A 19258-nucleotide genomic window follows, 5' to 3' on the forward strand; every position below is an offset into this window, starting at 1 on the left:
GGACAGAGGTAAATGATAAGGTATGTACAACCTTGGAACAACAGGGCTCCAGGATACAGGGATTGAGGCATGGTTTGAAGGGGTAAAAGAGGGGAATAATGTTAAGATGCTTGGGTGTCTTTTGAATCTTGGTTTCCCTTGCCTACCATTGTAAAATAGATACTAGAGGCGGGGAGAAAGGAATAATAGCCAGAATCATCACTACAGAAAGCTTGTAAGTCCATCTTCAGCCTATAACTGATTGGAATACCATAAAGGGGGCTAGAAGTTGCCCAGTGAAACAAGCTTCCTGTGGAGCCTTTACATTGCACAAGACCATAGGTGGAATCCAGAACCCCATCCAGAATCATCTGAGGTAGGAAATTTCCACTGGAAAGGATGAGTAGACCAGCCTGGAGCGGCCAGAAGAACAGAAGATACTTCATGAAAGAAAGACCGGCAGGAAAAATCCGAAACAATAACAACTGTCTGATTGATTACAAGAACAAGTAATCTGTTACCAGAAGCCATCAAGGTAAGTGGTCGGGACCCCTCAGAGCAAACTCCCTTTCAAGACTGAGACTCAAGGGGAATACATCAGCAGGCATGTGGTTTGGCTGGTGACCACACTGATCACCGATAAGGGGAAGAGGAGGGAAAAAACAGCACTGAAGTTGCGAGCTAAGTCCAACCACATTCAATAGACCCTTGTGAACCTGGGTGGAAACCTGGATGGCCAGCAGTACAGCAAGACCTGGGGACTCCTGGGCCCAGAGGCAGTGACATGGCCACAGAGGACTAGAGCAGAGATTGAAGCGTCCACCTGATATGAAGTGAGGGTAGATGCACAAGAACACCCATACTTGCAGATAGTACCCACTTGAACTGGCTTCAATGGCTGGATGATCAGAACTTGACTAGGAGAAAGAAGAGGCTAAAAAAAGAGTAACCTGCTACAATTTGATAAACTTTACCTATACTTATGCATGTAATAGCTCAAAAAAGGGACCAAATCTTTACAGTGAGGACCACTCTCACCCCCTCAGTACACAGGGTTGACAGGGATGGGCAACTTAGACATTGGCTACCCAAAATCGGGAGGTGGGGTGGGAGGGCTATGAAGGCAAGAAGTGGACTGGCTTACAAGCTTTCAAGAGAGTGCATAGTTCCAGATGGGGCAGGGGAAGGTAGAATCTCCACTGAATGATTTCCAGTCTGTTGGGACCAGGCTGGCAAAAGGAAATCGGGATAAGACTCTTATGGTACAATAGTGAATAATTGCCATCACGACTGACTGTGAGAGTAGGAAACATAGAGGTAGATGTTTTTTGACAAAAGGAGGGGAGAGATTGATTTTGCAGCCCAGGAGCAGAGGTCCCTGGGACCATCAAGTGAGAAGAGCGGAAAGCGGGACCCTACCCAAAGAGGCAGAGATGCCAGGTATAGAGACAAAGATGATGAAGTGGACAGATAGACTCAGGGAGCAAGAGATGATGAAGTGGACAGATGGACTCAGGGAGCAAGACAGGCCAGGAGGTGGGCCTGTGGGGTGTACCTTTTGGTTATATGATGATGCAAGGAGGGGACTGTAATCATTGCAATGAAATAAAATACAATAAGATGAATGTAAAACTGATACTCTTCCATGTAAAACTCACAATAAAAACTTATTAAGAAAAAAAAAAAAAGAAAAAGCAGGCTGGGGCTGGAAAACCAGGCAAATGGAAACCGGGAACCCGAGGAGGAAATGGGGAGAACGCTAAACACATTGTGGGATTCCAACCAATGTCGTGGAATCATGTGTGCGTAAATAAATTGCTCAATGTGAAACAGATTCGCCTTGTAAGCCTCCACCTAAAACCACAGTAAAATATCAAAACAAAACAAAAACACTATGAAGCAGTTCTACTCTGCACATACGTTGGAATCCACTTACCAGCTACTGACAACAGAATGCATTGTCTAACTCTGCCTGAAGGTGTCACTCAAAACCTCACAAAGGAAGTAACATATATTTTTTTTCTAAAAGAAGTTTCCCAAATGAGGAGGTCGTTTGGGTATTTTGATCAGAATATACGTTAATATATGCATAATACAAAAAACTATAAAATGTAAAGGACTCTGTGAGTAGAACTTCGAGTAGGTGGCATAACTGATTACTCCATTCTTACAATTGTTGGGTGCTGCCATGTCGATTTCTATTCAGAGACCCCATGTGACTGAGTCCAACTGTCTGTCCTACAGGGTTTCCTAGGCTGTAATCTTTCTAAGAGCAGAGTACCAGGTCTTTTCTCCCAAGGATATTCGCTTGTTTTCCCAACACCTAGCACAGTATTTGACTCACAGAGTTTAATGCTTTGCTGAATACTTATTGTTGAAGTCTTGAAGGTTTATATGTACTGTTTCATACACTTGTTGGTTCAAGGATCCCATTTTCTATTTATTTCTAATCTTCTGGATATCCACTGTTCAATGTTCTACATATAGAAGATACTCAACACAGGTGAACTAATACCTTAAGATTACATGAACAGAAAGATTTAGAAGTCTAACAGGCCAATTTTAATTGAAGTCACTATGCAAACTCACCTGCACCAGTTGCTCTTTGTGACTCAGATTATTGTTTAGGTGCTGAATGTTCTGCTCTCGCATTCGAATCTCATTGTATTTTTCAGCCTCCAGGGTATGAAGTTGCTGGTTTTTATTCTGCAATTCTCCTTGTAGTTGTTGCAAAGCTTTTCGTAATTCCTGAATAAAATATATTCCCTTTTTAAGCAGTCTAAAATCTTCACATGATCATTAGAGAAGGTCACCTTAAAACTTCCAATACAGATAAAACTAAGTATAAAGTAGCAGGAAGAACCATTTTTTAAATTGCTATAGAAACATAGTAAGTGAACTGAGTTGTTGTTGTTATGTGCCATGGAGTCAGTTCCGACTCATAGCGACCCTATACAGGGTTTCCGAGGCTGTTAATCTTTATGGAAGCAGAAAGCCTCATCTTTCTCCCACGGAACAGCTGGTAGTTTCAAACTGCTGACCCTGAGACTAGCAGCCTGATTCTTAACCAAGTAAACTGAGTAGGATCTGTTAAATTATGGTACTTGAGAATGGGGAGACCTATATAACAATGGTTTAAGTGGTATTCTGTCTCACTGTAAACCTAGACCCTAAACTCAAGGATAAGATATTCTATTACATTCTCATCTAAATGCTCTACAGAATTCACAAAAACTATCATCTCCTTAATTTACCATATATAGCATTTTTCTAACAGTAAGATCGATAATCCTGCTGTACATGGAGATGATTCATCCATATATTACTTTTGTTGTTGCTGTTTTTAAGTGCCATCAAGTTGATTCTGACCCATAGTGACCCTGTATAAGGTTTCTGAGGAGCGGCCGAGGAGCTTGAACCGCCAATCTTGTGGTTCAAACTGACTTTGCAATGCAATACACAAGCCCACAGGACCACACCATTACTTTAGACAACTCCAAAACGGTACTGCCATACCAACTAAACCAAACTTAGGAAAACGTTTTCTTTAAGTAAATAGCAAAAAGTTCAGGATTATTTCCAGACCCTTTCCTACACTTCCCTCTCTCTTTCAATCTCCCTGCCCCAGACATCTGGAATTTTAATATGCCCAAAGGAAACTCAGGGCTAATATTGAATCTCCAAAATAGTTACTCCAGGAGATCCTTTAAAAACTACATTTTTAAATCCTAAATGTTAAAGGGCCAAAGAAAAGACCTACAACATATAAAAGATCTTTTAAAAAACAAAACAAAATAACAACAAAAAAATGCACATGCTCTAAGCTAAGAAAATACAGGAACCAATTAAGAATAATGTATTTTATTTAAAGTAAAATAGCTAAACATGCAAGCCCTTCCTTCAGTCTTGGTTGTTCTCTGCTCACTGTCCTATCTGGCTGACTTGTAGACACCTTTCAAAAACACGTCCTTTCAGGAAACTTTTCTTCAGCCCCTCTAACACATACATCTAGCACCTCATGCATTCCTCTTCTATAGTATTTACCACATTTGAAATTCTATGTAGATGCCTGTCGCTCATACTAAATCTCAAATAGCTAGGAGGAAACATCCTCAATTAATCACTCTAACATTTCCAGAGCCTAGTTCAATGTAGCATATATACGAACATGGCAATAAATGTTTTTGAACTGAGTTAGGTAGATTAAGCCAATGACTCAGAGGAGAAACAGAAACTGTCCTGCTACAAAGTTTCCATCAGGGCAAAGTCAATAGTGAGGACCATAAAATGGTTAATGCTTTACCTGGTTATGTTTCCACGAAGCCTCCTTCTGCTGCTCTCTTTCATGTGCTGCAGCCTCTGCAAATTGCACACATCGCTTGGCATCAGTCAGCTGGCGTTCTTTCTGCCGTACCACCCTCTGAAGTTTCTGGATTTCAAGCTGGCTGAAGAATAAAGCACTTTGAAGATCAAGAAGAGCCACCTGTTGTTGAGCCGGGGAAGTACCCTCTGAACTCTGAAACGAGAGGAGGAATCATCATCACAAGCAGAACAAGCACTGAGCAGCTGAGAAGACCAACAAAATCCAAACTGAGACTGAAAATGGCACACCCCCAATTAGGAGCCCCTTTTCTTGTCCTACGTGACCCTCACAGACCTGAAGGTGTCCAAGCTGGCTTTGGTGCAGCATTTCTCGAAGCTTTGCCATTGTGTCATTTTGACTTTCAATCACCTGGTACAACTCCTCAGTCTGAAAATGAGCAGTGGAGTACCAAATATATTAGCAAGCTAAATATAAACTCTATTATCTCAGAATATAGTATAAATTAGCTAAATATAAATTCTAACGTCTCTGTACAGGGTTTAGTTAATAGAACCATTTCAAAATACTAATTTAGGATGTATGACAATTTCTCCAGGCTGTGATCTGTTAGTCTGGTCTGACAATATTCATTTCTATAATATACAGAACACTTGTCCACTCTGATAGGATGTATAGTGTCCTCTCAGATCCTTGACTGCTAAAGATTTTACCTCACTTTCCCGGCTTTTTAGAGTTTCCTTGAGGCTTTGAATTGTACCATCGTACTTCTGAGATGACTCCTGAGCAGACTTTAGTTCAAAGTTCATTTCGTTTAGTTTCTCCTGAAGAATCTGAATTCAGCAATGAAAAATACAGTTTGTTAAGTCAATGTTTTTTTTGTTTTTGTTTTTTAATCTCAAAGACAACCATAAAGTTGTCCTTCAAATCTAGGGTTTAAGGAATTTCTTAGAGAATATTACTGGGTTTTGTTTTGTGACCTCTCCACCCCTCTTTCATATGTTGTTGTTAAGTGCTGAGTTGTATAGGGTTTCCTAGGTTTCCTAGGAGCAGCTGATAAGCTTGAACTGCCAACCTTGTGGTTCAAACCGACTTTGCAGTCCAGGGCATTAACCCACAGCGCCATGCCAGTTTAACGGAGCAACCATTAAACTCTTCAGTCAATTAGCAGGAGAAAGTACCAGAAATAAGAATACTTTTCCTTCAATAATCACATGCCTCAATTCTCAGGCACTTTGCTTTCTCTAAGAAGCCCTGGTGGCACTGTGAGTTAGGCATTGGGCTGCTACTGCAAAGTGGGCGGTTCAAATCCACCAGCTGTTCCGTGGAAGAAAGGTGAGGCTATCTGCTCCCATAAAGATTCACAGTCTCAGAGATCCTCCAGAAGGAAGCAATGAGTCGGAATCAACTTGACGGCAGTGGGTTTCATTAGAGTTTTCTCGAGTGTACTGTCTACGAAGGCAGTCATATGGGAGACTTAAACACAGACCAAGAGCTCTGCCTTCTAGTACAGGGCAGGATGCTACCAGGTCAGAAGCTTAGCATCCCAAACTGTGGGAATTTTCTTCTAGGCAGATGCTAAAATCCATGGGTTGTAAGGGGCGAGAAACTACACTAGGATCTAAAGCACAAACTACCTATCCCAGTGTTTCACACAATTACAGATTTGTATTCAAGTTGTAATGGCAGACCTAAAAGGCATCAGAAATTGTGATGAATGCAGAACAAGCTAAACTCCTGATGCACAGTACCTGGAAAAACTATACCTTTAAATAAAGCATCCCCTAGAGCACCAGGGACATACAGTATTCATTTCCCATGTCCTACTCAGAGAGGTTAGGAAGCTCTGGTAAGTGCAGTGGTTACGAGTCAGGCTGCCAATTTCAAGGTCAGCAGTTCGAAACTACCACGTGTTCCACAAGAGAAAGATGAGGCTTTCTGTTCTCATAAAGATTTACAAGCTTGGAAACCCTAGGCAGGGTCACTATGACTCAGAACCGACTCCACGGCACACCACCACCACCACCACCACTCAGAGAGGTTAACAGAGTAGCCTGAGTCACACCTGTTCTTGATCATACCTTGTTGGTGGTGTCTGTCTGTTGGATTTTTTCCTGGAGTTCAGCTAAGTGGGAATCGGATACATACTGCTGAGCTACTGTGGTCTCATTTGAATTCAGCTTTTGTTCTTTGAGTAGCTCTTCTGTCATAGGCTAGGAAGAAGCATCGAGACAAGTTGAGTTAAATGCAGCCAACAGTTTTATTTGTATTTTAACTGTCTTTGCCACCTTTTGCAGACTTGGAAATCCATAGTTGAGACATGAGTTGAGTATTAATTACTGAAGATAGTACAGACTCATCTCCACCTTTACTATATTCTCTAACACATTTCCTCAACTTCCCCTCCCCAGTCATATAAACATTCCATATTCACTTAAAGGAAATAATACAGTCTTATGAAAAATGCTTAGGAAGCCAAATATTCTCTTTTGTCTTTTTTTTACTTGGGGAATTCAAAGGACATACTCATCCTGATGTGCATACTGAAAAGTATTTAGGAATGAAGTATATTGATGTCTACAAGTTATCTGGAGGTGCATTTAAAAATAATATAGATTGAGGGAAGGGTAATGTTTGATTGATGATAGAAGCAAATATAAAATAATCTTAATTGTAGACACATGATGTACAAATTTGTATTTACTTTTCTCAATTTTTGTACAGTTTTCAACTTCTGTTTTTAAATTTCATGGTCAATGTCAAAAAATAATTATTTTAAATATGAAATTCCATATTATTTAATAAGAATTTGATTACCTAATACAGTTCTTCAGATGTGTTTGAATATGACACTTCAAAATATTTCATTAATTCTAAGAATTAAAAAATTATAACAACAACCATGCTTTACAGTTCAGAAATGAACAATTTTTACGTACTCAATTTGTCTTTTCAAAAGAAAAAGTTCCATTATACAAATGTAATTTTTTTTAAAAGCATAATGATCAAAGGTATACCATCCCTACGGGAGGAGAAATTACATTTCAATTATTTTTCTTTTAACATGCCTTTTCATGTGTTAGAAAACTTGGCAGACTTTAAATGAACTATATTTCAGATGAGAAGTCCTGGTGTGGTGCTGCAGGTTAATGCACTGGACTGCAATGTCGATTTGAACCATAAGATCGGTGGTTCAAACTCAACAGCTGCTCCTCAGAAACCCTATACAGAGTCACTATGAGTCGGAACCGACTTGACGGTACTTAAGAACAGTAGCATATATTAGATAATAGTGTTTCATCAATACTAAATATCCTGGATCTGGTCATACTGTAGCTATGTAAGGGATGTTGTCATCCTTAGGAAACACATGTGGAATATTTAGAATAAAGGGGCCTTAAACAAAAGCATCTGCAACTGATTCTCAAGTACTTCAGGAATAAAAAAAATAATAATGTGTCCGCATAAAGAGCAGTATTGTTGTTCAGTGCCGTAGAGTGGGTTCCAACTCATAGCAACACTGTATAGGGTTTTCAAGGCTGTATATCAGGGATGGGGAACCCTTTTTCTGCCAAAATATATAACATGATTCGTGGGCCATATAAAATTATCAACTTGAAAATTAGTCTGCTATATTTGGTCAAACACTTAATGAACTCCCCTCTAACATGATGGTTGGTGTGGCACTCACTGTAGGGTCAGCACTAGACTACAAACCATAAGGTCAGCGGTTCAAACCCACCAGCTGTTCCTCTGCAATCCTGTATGGGGTCGCTATGAATTGGAATGATTAAACAGTACTTAACAACAACAACGTGATGGCTGGAGTCCTGGTATGGTGCCACAGAATAAGCATTCGACCTCAAGGTTGGTTGGAACTGAAAGGCCAGTGGTTCAAACTCACCAGCTGCTCCTTGGAAACCCTATAGAGGGTCGCTCTGAGTCAGAACCGATTCAACAGCATTTAGCAACAAGAACAATGTGATGGATGAACTGAGATTGAATTGGCAGGGCCAGACCAAATGATTTTGCAGGACTATAGGTCTGTGGACCAGACCTTCCCCTCCCCTGTTGTAAATCTTTACAGGAGCAGAAAGCCTCATTTTTCTCCCACAGAGCAGCTGGTAGGTTCGACCTCTGGCCTGACCTTGCACTTAGCAGTCCAGAGCTTATCTTACAGAGCGATCACAAATGGAGCAAAATATTAACAACTGGTGAATCTGGGTAAAAGGTATATTATAGTATCTTAGAGTTATTTCACAAATCTTCTGTAAATTTGAAATGATTTCAAAATTTAAAATAAATATATGCCTATTTGAAGACAATTTTATAGCACATGCCTATATAAACAATCAATAGTGGTCTGGAAAGGATATTCCAAAAGAATTCACCAAAGAGATTCAGGAGGGAAAAAATGCATATTATTTATATATAAGAAGACTAATCATATTATGATAAACTTGTTGAATTCTATATAATATTTAAAGACACTCAAATAAAACTTCAGGAATTGCATCTCCTCTTCAACTACACACACACACACACACACACACACACTCCAAATAGGAAAAAAAATACAAACCCACTACAAAAAAGGCAGCAGACATTATTTTCCTAACTTTCAAAATTTGTTAATCATCTTTTGAGTAGTGGGGTTACAGCCCACCTTAAATCTCTTTCTGCAAGCAACCAACTAAAAGTGCAAAGATTTCAGAAGAAAGAAAATGTTTAATTCCTCCAGTGCTATTTATCAGTATTTCTAACATCTGTTAAGTACTATGATGTACGAAGTCTGGTATAAAAGCACTTTTGGGAATACAGTGGTGACTGATACATGGTCCTGGCTACAAGCAGTCTTGGTTTCACCATGAAAAATATAAGAATACATTTGCTTTAGCAGGGAGAATAGAGAAGTCTTCTTAGAAACGACCAAATGTAAGCTGGGCACGGAGAGAGATTGAGAGTTTCCACAGATGGCGATGGTAGGTAGATAAGAAAGGAAAGGCATTCTAGGAAGAGGGAACAAGAGAGCAATGTAGGGATTGTTGTTGTTAAGTGCCATAGAGTCAGTTCTGACCCATAGCGACCCTGTATGGGAGCGACTGGTGAGGACTGACTGGAGCGACTGGTGAGCTTGAACCACCAACCTTGCAATTCAAACGGCTTTGTAGTCTGGCACATTAATCCGCAGCGCCACACCATATGGATGCAAAATGCTGACTTCTGATAGTATTATCTTTGTATAATTCATCACTCAAACCAAGCCACTTTGAAGGTGTTAGTAATGTTATCAAGTTAACATATATAGCCTGGGACTATTCTAAGAAAAGCTGTTAACCTGTTGATAAGCCTCGATTCCTGGTGTGATGCTGTAGATCAGCACTGGAATGGAACCACAAGGTCAGCGGCTCCTTGGAAACCCTATACTGGGTCACTATGAGTCAGAAGAGATTCGAAGGCACTTCACAACAACAGCAATTTATAAACCCATAGCCATTTTTTGATGCGGTGCTGTAGGATCAGCACTGGACTGCAAACACAAGGTCAGCAATTCAAACCCACCAGCTGCTCCTGAAAAACCCTATACAGGGTCACTATGAGTCAGAACTGACTTGATGGCACTTAACAATAATAAAGCAAACTATAAGGTAGATAAAAATATATTTACTAAGTACTTACTGAGGGGCTACCTAAATGTTCTCAATCTTCACAACAGCATGTGGTTAAGGAGGATATTATTCTTCACATTTTATGAATGAAGAAACTAGGGCTGAAAAAAGTCACCCAGAGCTATATAAAGCCAATAAGTATGTAGATCTGACATTGAAACCCAGTCCTATAGCTTTTAAGCCCACCATATTTTTCCCTACTGTATTATTTTGTGGAGTCCTGGTGTGGCACTGTCAGATAAGCACTGGACTGCTAACTGCAAGGTTGGCAGTTCAAACCCACCAGCTACTCCTTGGAAATGCTACACAGGGTCATTATGAGTCAGAACCGACTGGACAGGATTTCACCATCACCACCACCATATTATTTTACAGGTTAAATGTCTTAATTGTAAAAAGAAAAGGTATCAAGAAATAGTCTCAATTACAAAGACATAAACAAGAGGGGGAAAAAAAAAATCATGAAAATTCTGACGAGTTGGTGTACCATCTCAGAAAAGAACCTACAGTTCTCCCCTAAAGTCTAGACCTCACTGCTGATTTTAGTTGATTGATAGGAGGTCTCTAAGAAGTGGCATTTAAATAGAGATCTGAATGACAAGAGCTGGTCCTATAAGAACAGAACAATCCCAGCAGAAGAAATAGCTATAGGAAACGCCCTATGCTGGGTATGACCCTGGGAAGGAGAAAGGCCTCTATGGCTGGAGTAGTCCTTTCCAGAAGAAACAGAATGCAAACCATATGTGCTATCTTAAATTTTCTAGTCACTTCACTGAAACAAAGTAAAGGTAGGTGAAATTGATTTAATGAAACTCTTTATTTAACCTGATGGTGGTGGTGTGCAGTGGAGTTGGTTCCGACTCATAGCATTCTGAGGCTGTGTATCTTTACAGGAGCAGAAAGCCTCATCTTTCTCCAGCGGAACAGCTGGGAGTTTCGAACTGCTGACCTTGAGGTTAGCAGACCGACTTGCAATCACTAGGATACCAGAACTCCTTTTATTTAACCTAGCATGTAAAAAATATTATCATAAACATGTAATCAATGTAAGAAATTAACAATAATTTATGTTCCTTTCTAATACCACATCTTTGAAAGCCGGGAGCAGGGATATTTTCCATTCACATTACTGGACAGCACTGATTTAGTGGCAAAGGCAAAGTAACACACGATCCAGAGGAAAGGTCTACACAGACCAGATCGCACACAGCTTTTGTAAAGCAGTGTTAATGAAGCCCACTGCTATCAAGGTGGTTCCAACTCTCATCAATTGTAAAGGACTGAGCAGAACTGTGAAGCTGGAAGCTACGCCACTGGTGGTTTAAATTCAGTGTTTCGTGGAACGATTCCATAGGGATTTTCAAGGCTTTAAAACTTCACAGAAGTAAACTGCCTCATCGTTCTCACACAAAGCAACTGGTGGGTTTGAACCACTACCTTGCGGTTAGCAACCTAGTGCTTAACCCACTACACCACCTTCAGGTTAATGGAGTTGGATTTTACTCTCATAGAAAGGATAGTGAACTGCAGTGTTTTTAACAAAAAGGAGAGTAGGTTTTTAAAAGATCACTGTTATCTGCTCTGTGGTGATTTATTTTGTGGGGAGTACCAGTAGAAGCATGCAGACAGCAAGGAGGCTGCTGTCTAAGTGATCTTGGGCTGGGCTATAGTGGTAGTAACGGAGTTGGACGAGAAACGAGTGGATTTCCAAAGTTTTGAAAGCACTGTACAGTCTCCCGTACTTGAAAGTGAGCAGAAAGACAGGGTTCATGATCTCTAGAAAAATGATGCAAAATGTTTATTGTTGTGGGTGTAACAGAGAAGCTTACTTCTGAAGCAGATGAATTCTGTCACAGAATAGAGAGACATAACTATTTTAAGAAATTTATAATAACTTATATGATTATCATCTACCTAGTAAACATTTTCTATAAAACTTGGCTCCTTCCTCAGCATAAAACTTTTCAATAGCATCTAGTATTATAAGATAATTCAAAATTCAATCTATAAGAAACAGAATTACAGAAATAATTTTGAATTGGCCAGGGAAAAGGGTCATATTTGTTTACTTTAAATCAAAGATTATAGTTGCCATCTGATTCAATCCCATTTTACAGATCAGCAAATACAGACCTAACGGTAAGTAATTTACTCAAGATTACACAGAAAATCAGGGGAAAGGTGCAATTAAACTGAATGTAAGTAACTTGGTAATATCACTATCATTATAAGCCTATTGCCTGCCATAATGTCATAAATGTCTGGAATTTCGTAGGGTCCAAAAGTTTATTTTTATTAATCATTGAACAAGAAAAATAAAAACAAAAACAAATATAAACAGGCCTGTCTCCTAATTCTCATACCAATTTTCTAATCCTTCAGTGCTCCCTTAGAAATAAAGACTTAATAGTTAAATAGTTGGATGATGTTGCTGTTGTTGTTAGGTATCGTCTAGTCAGTTTTGACTCACAGTGACCCTTTGCACAACTAAACAAAACACTTCATTTAAAATACCAATGACAGAACTTCTAGTGCCACAGCAATACATAAGCCACAACAGACAAGTAGTAGAGAGAGAGAATGTACAAGGAGGCTTAAAAATTTTTGTGGAAAATGGAATTAAAAGATACTGGATTGTTTTCCACAAACTGTTTGAATCCCCCTTGTGTATACTATGTGTATATATGGCTTGTTCTTGTTGTTAAGTTCCATCAAGTTGATTCCGACTCATAGCGAACCTGTACAGGGTTTCTGAGCAACAGCTGGTGGGTTTGAACCTCTGACCTTATGATTCACAGTCCAGTGTTTATCCTGTAGTGCCACAGGCCAGTATGAGTAAGAACTGACTCAAAGGCACTTAACTACCACAATATGTGTTTTGTGTGTACATATCTATATCTACCTATCTATCTATCTATCTATCTAGATGCTGTTGCTGCTAAACGTCATCGAGTCAGTTCTGACTCATAGCAACTCTGTACAGAGTTTCCAAGGAGAAGCTGGTAGGTTTTAACTTCTGACCTTGTGGTTTGCAGTCCAAGAGGGCCACACCAGGAGTCAGTACAAATATAGATATAGATAGAAAGATCCAGCCTGGTGCCACTATAGAATAAGCACTGGGCTGCTAGCCACAAGATCACAAGGCCCTATACAGGTTCTCTATGAGTCGGAACAACTCAACGGCACTTAATCTTGAATATATATATATATATATATTATAATAGCAACTCCAAAGCCTAAGAATGGCATAATGGTACAGGAAAGTAGTAGTACATCATGATATGGTGTCATCTAAACCAGTATTGGCAAGAACAGTTTTGCTGTTGTTATTTGGTGTCATCAAGTCGGTTCCAACTCATAGCCATCCTATACAGGGTTTCCAAGGAGCAGCTTGTGGGTTTGAACCACCAATTTTGAGGTTCAAATCAGCCTGGTGGTCCAGTGCTTTATCCTACAGCACCACACCAGGAAACACATAATTCCATAAATGTAATGCATTAACCTGAAAAATGAAAGATGACTGTTTCTTCTTTATTCTTAATGCTTTATTACCTCTCAGAAAACTGTCCTTTCAGATAACAGTCTGCCAAAAGAGAACTTAGTTTAAGTTCCACTAAATCAACAACTTATCATGAATCCTTGTTAAGTACCAAGTACTTAACACAGCAATCACTCCTAATGAAAATTTTTTGGGAGCCTGAAATCAGCAATACTTGATTTCGTTGAGTCCATGTTAAGCTACTAAAATCAGTTTGCAATAACATGTTAAATTAAGTCACTTTTGACTCAGAATTAAGACAAATAATTTCCATCACCAGAAGAGAAAAGTGCTTCCAAGTCTAATGTAAGCTCTTTAGACTAACGCTAAGGCTTGAAGCTCTCCTAATCCTCTCAACACTGTGTCATATGAGTAGTTTCCTATCTTATGGTTAATATTGGGAGATACACAAGAATCATCAACTATGACCAGCATCTAACTCTTAACATCTTCTGAAGGGACTGATCTGGATTAAGTGCTAGATGTGATGCTGCAGGTTAATGTGCTGGACTGCAAGGTTGGTTTGAACTGCAAACTTATTGGTTCAAGCTCACCAGCCACTCCTCAGAAACCCTATACAGGGTCACTGTGAGTCGGAAGCGACTCAATGGCACTTGACAACAACAATAATGTGGCTAAGTTACAAATGAGATAGACTTGTCATAGTCACAAAGGCACATACCTTGGCACTGCCAGGCTCACAGCAAAGACCTCCTAGAAAGAAAAGGAAACTGCACATGGCTAGTGTGCTCTGAATTGCTGTTTACTAAGAGTGCACACTCCTATTATAACTTTTCAAGTTCAGAGACAGACAATAGAGAAGGAAATTTACCCACTAGAACAAGGCTCCACACCTATTCTTAGCTATATCAACAGTCATGGGTACTCAGGTATAAATTCTGTAAAAGGCAAATAAATCATTTTGCATAATGTCAGCAAATTAGTAAACAGGATGACTGCAGTGTTGCTGGGTTTTGCTTGTTTGTTTTCTTTAAAGAGGGAAGGAAGGACAGGTAAGGAAGGGATGGAAATCCTGAGGGTAATATTGAATGATGCACAGTATGGGGGAAGTGGAGGATTAGACAAAGGAATCAAAATGACCTTACAGCACACACACTCTCTCTCTTTAGAGTACCAGATTTTCCTTCTTATTTGTAGCAGAATGAAATGAAAGAAATAATTTCATGACTTCTTTGATGAGCTGAAAAGAGAACCATCAAAAATAATTTAGACTATTTCCATTTTTTTCCACACTGGTTCATAGATACTAACAAAAGCCAGTTTGTCTTTGTCCTATTTAGCTTTTGTTTTGCCATAAAGTGCAACAGCTTTTTTAAGGAACTTCAAAATCAATCTGACTTAAACAATAGTTCACTGTCAAAAATACACATTTTATTTATACTCATTTTGAGCTCAATATATCTATTTTCTCCTGCATTCTTAATTCCAGGAGAAAGTGGTATAGTCATTAACAGCCATGATTCTTTAAGATGAATATCATTTTCTCCCTCCTCTTGATGTTTGTTTGTTTTCTACAGGCAGTAAAGACTATAAGCCAGGTGACAACAGTAGGGTCATACACTACTGTTTTCAGGCTCTGGTTTTCTAATGTCTGAATTCAGAGAAGTGAAGGAACTGGACATAAAAGTAGTTATCACCCACCCTTGATGTGCTTCTTAGCATCACAATTTTCTTCACAGAAAAGAATCCCCCTAGAACCATCAGGTTAAAGAAGAGGGCTCTTGGTATAAAATATTTATTTTCAAGTAATGTGGCATAATAAATAGAATAAACACATCTTAAGAGTTAGGAATCTTTGGCTTTATCTGGCAAAGTCATTAAAACCAAGAGCTTCCCTGTCTCCTATCAAGAGACACATGAGATCATCTTTAAAATTCTTCCCAACTCCAAAATTCAATGAATCAAAGCCCCAAAAGATAGTTAAATTAAATATAGAGGGGAAGCTTCTCTTATTTTACCTGCAATTTTCCAAGTATTAATTTTGCTACAGTACTGGTCGTATTTGAGGGGAAACAAAACTTATTTCCCATCCGTCCTGCACAAACTACTTTTAGAATTGAATGTGAATATATCATGTTTAATTTGTGACTTTCTATGTCTGGTCACAGCAACAGCTATCAAGGCCAAATTTAGTTGTAAGACTTCACTGAAAGGAAAGGAAGCAACAGACATACACAAGTGTTAGGCATACTAACACTTAGCATTTTATACAAACGGAAACACAGTTCAAAACTTTTTGGTTATGTTATCAAAATATATTTCTCAAAATGTATCTGATCATTTTGTATAAATGTTAAAACTTTCTCCCAGTTTCTGCTTACGTTTTCATTGTGATGAAAATGATATGTGTGTGTGTGTACTAAAGAACTGCTCTTAAAAACTTCAGGTGACAATCTACAATTTCATTTGTAATCAAGCTTTAAATGTCTGGTTTGGTGTTGACCAGTAACAGGCTTTCCAAAAAGGCCTTCTAGATTACAGACCTTTGTAATGTTGTAACTAATGAATTTGAATCAAATGGAGTATGCCAGAATGTTTCAGAAAGTTCACTAAGCCTAGCATTTACTATTACTAAGGGTCTCTGTATATAAGCTGAATTTAAAAGGTTGCTTTGAAAACAACTGTGCAGGCAGACAAATCAACTTCCATCTAGTCATCCCAGAAATTCAAAAGGGTATAATGGATGAAAGTTTCCTATTACACAATAATGAGTGAATCCTTTTTTAATGGCAAACATAACCCATGAGAGTTCTGCAGACAAACTGGAAAGACCAACAATGACTGCCTTAACATTTTAAGTGTCAATATTTTAATTCCAATTCTCTTATCAACAAGTCATCATCAGTACTCAAATGATCTAGTAATTACAATAAATCTTGCCCAGATGTAACAATACTTTGCTGATGAATTAATGGATTAGTAGATTTTTCTCTATGCTCTAGTCATTTTGAGGCATACTTGGTCAGGGATGAAAGATGTAACTCTTCAGAGAAAAGACTAACTTCCTTAAAGAAAGCCAATGGGATAAAGTATCTATAGATCTTTTAAAAAAGAAAGAAAAGGAAGTAATAGAGAATAAAGTTCCAGGGCCAGAAATGAAGTTAAATATGTCTTCTATTTACAGGGTAAAAGTCAATTGGGAATCTTTATCTTTTTGTCTTAATTTTCTTTGATAATGGAAAATCCAGTAGGTAATGTTACAAAAAAGATTGCAAAAAGCAAATAAATCTAAATGTGAAGATGCAGCAAAATATCACATGTGAAGCCTGAGACCCACTAGCTAGAAAATCAGATAGGCACTATTGTAGCTATTTTATATACCTGTACACGGAGTGGTAAGTAATCTTCACAGAGATCATCCCACAGTTCTTGCAGGTCTGAAATTTCCAAGGGATAACTCACAGGTGTCTTGTAAAGGGGTTTCAAAGACCTGGTAAGGAAACCGGAACTGACCCCATCTGTCATGATAGGGCCAAGCTTGGCTCCAGGTGGGCTGGATTTCACTGGAATAGGAAGCTTGCTCCCTCGGGGGCTCTGGATGGGTTTATAATCAAGACCTTTAATCATGCTAAGAGCTAGCTCCAGCCTGTGGTTACACAGCTGCTGTGGCGCCTGTTCCTCCGAACAGCAGTCCCACTTCACAAGTTCCTTTACACTTCTCTCAGCTTCTTCATCCTTCTGCTGTGGAGGGCTAGCCTGTACACTTGCGTCCAAAGATTCCACGGAGGAACCCGGTGTTCCTTCCTCCATGCTTTCTCCATCTGGGGGTACCTTTGTGCTTAAGTCCGGTGGTCCAATCTCAGACAGAGCTGGCTCTTCTGTGCAAATGCTGGTAGACCACCTGGTAGAAGGGCCATAGGAGATACTTTTGGCCACCTTTCGAGGCACCTTACAAATAGCTTCATAATCGGAGTCAGCAACCCGCAAAGCTGCACAACCACGGCATCTCCTGGGTCGGTTTCCAGGGCCTTCCGAAACATGGCAACTGTGTGGCTCCTGAAGCTGATCCTCGTTTTCTATCCAGCATTCAAATCCAGAATAGGCAAAGTCTTCCTGGAGCAGTGCAGAGTATCTGACATCGGGTAAACCGGAAATGTCAACCGTCCCATTCCCCGCCTTGGTCTCGGCGCCAGAGTCATCGTTATTCTTTCGATACATGCTGGCAATGCAGAACTTGAGGCGATCCTTCTCCAGCAGCAGCTTCTGCAAGCGCTCAATAGAAAGAGCTTCGATGCGGGCAATAACAGTGTCGAATCTATAGATCCGATCAAGCATGAAAGCGCACTTGCTGCAAGCAAACTCGGCTTTGCCATCGCGGGAGACATCCTTGCCCAGGACGTGAGAAAGCAGAACCTGTAGGTTGAGCTTGGACGTTGTGTGGAAGATCCAGCGCCGCTGGTTGCCACACAGCTCCCGGGCACAGATCCTGCAAATCTCCTTCATCTTCCCAGCTAGCGGGTGCCGCCGAGCTTCCCCTAGGCGGCTGCTACTCTGTGATCACTCACTCGTTCTCGGCTGCGTCTTCGCCGGTCTCCCGCCGGCATGGCACAGTCCACAGGGTCTCGGATCTGCAGGGCTCAGCTCCGCCTGGCGCTCGCTGGCTCTGGGTACCAGAGTGGTCAGCCCCGCCCCTCTGGGGAGGGGGGGGCGGGAGCAGAAATGCCTCAGGGGGATGCTGAGTGACAGCGGCGCAGGCCGCGCGCGGAACCTTCCTTGTCTCCTCCAGCTGTCTTTCTAGCCAGCCGCCGCGTCCTCAATGTCCTCCTCTTTTAGAAGGCAGAGTCCCGTGTTGAGAGCAGCAGCCCGCTGCTGACGCAAAGGCTCAGTGATTGAGGATCAGATTTCAAGATGGCGCCAGCTGCTCCGTGCCTGCGGCCCCCGTGGGGCTTCTCTGGGAGTTGTAGTCCGGGAGGCTGACTCCCAGTTCTGCGCATGCGGGGTGGCGCTCCCTGGCCCCCAAATGCAGACACGGCTTCAGGGGCTGGATCATTGAGATAGTTCATGACCGGTAGAGTGACGAGCAGGTCTGACGCGGACCACTGCCAAGCTACTTTCATTTGTTCAGCTCCATCAAAAGAACGCACCCGATCTTCTCTTGGATACTCCCTCCCAGACTCTAGGATGTCCCCATGCTTCTCGTGGGGAGGAGAAAGCCGAGTTCCCTCCCCCTCTCTCCACGGGCAGTGCCACGTACTCCGGACAGAGCAGTCTGACAGGGCCACTAGATACCGCTGCGCGCCGCCTCCTTCTCGCCTGCAGCCCCACCTCCTCTGCCTGCCTCAGGTCGCCTGCAGTAAAAGGCCCCGGGGCTGCTAGAGTGGCGGTGAGGATGATAACCTGAGGGGCAGGCAGGTAAGACAGGTTTTAAAGAGAGACCCATCCATTCCACCCTTCCCTGGACTACTGGACGTATCCTGAAAAGACAAGTGCTTCCTCCTTGACATTGTGGGAGAAGGGGTTGGGTTTGGCACCCGTGGGCGATTGGCCGTTTTTAAAAAACGAAATCAGGAGATGGGCACAAAGCAGTCACCTGAAAACAAGTCCTACAAATGTCACATGAACACAACCAGTCCTGTGTGGCGCAGTAAGATCAGTACGGGACTGTGAACCACAAGATCGGCAGTTCAAACCCACTAATTGCTCCTCGAAAACCCTACAGAGTCGGATCTGACTCGATGGCATTTAACAACAATGTAGACAATAGAAGATAAAATGGATTTTTTTTTTCCA

General features: G+C 40.8%; 1 protein-coding gene across 1 annotated transcript in view; it reads right to left on the bottom strand.

The window, feature by feature from the left end:
• The window catches only part of LOC102822169 (myomegalin-like), a 94642-nt gene extending 76144 nt beyond the window's left edge, over positions 1-18498 (bottom strand). Inside the window, exons 1-6 of the mRNA XM_006861686.1 lie at positions 16850-18498; positions 6382-6513; positions 5014-5133; positions 4637-4729; positions 4283-4495; positions 2569-2727 (exon numbers count right to left, since the gene is read on the bottom strand). Of these exons, the coding sequence (XP_006861748.1) occupies positions 2569-2727; positions 4283-4495; positions 4637-4729; positions 5014-5133; positions 6382-6513; positions 16850-17971 (1839 nt within the window). The 5' untranslated portion in view covers positions 17972-18498. The remainder of the gene's footprint in view (positions 1-2568; positions 2728-4282; positions 4496-4636; positions 4730-5013; positions 5134-6381; positions 6514-16849) is intronic.
• Between the last annotated feature and the right edge of the window lie 760 nt (positions 18499-19258).

This window comes from Chrysochloris asiatica, unplaced genomic scaffold (assembly GCF_000296735.1).
Source record: "Chrysochloris asiatica unplaced genomic scaffold, ChrAsi1.0 scaffold00042, whole genome shotgun sequence".
In the NCBI taxonomy this organism is placed as follows: Eukaryota; Metazoa; Chordata; class Mammalia; order Afrosoricida; family Chrysochloridae; genus Chrysochloris; species Chrysochloris asiatica.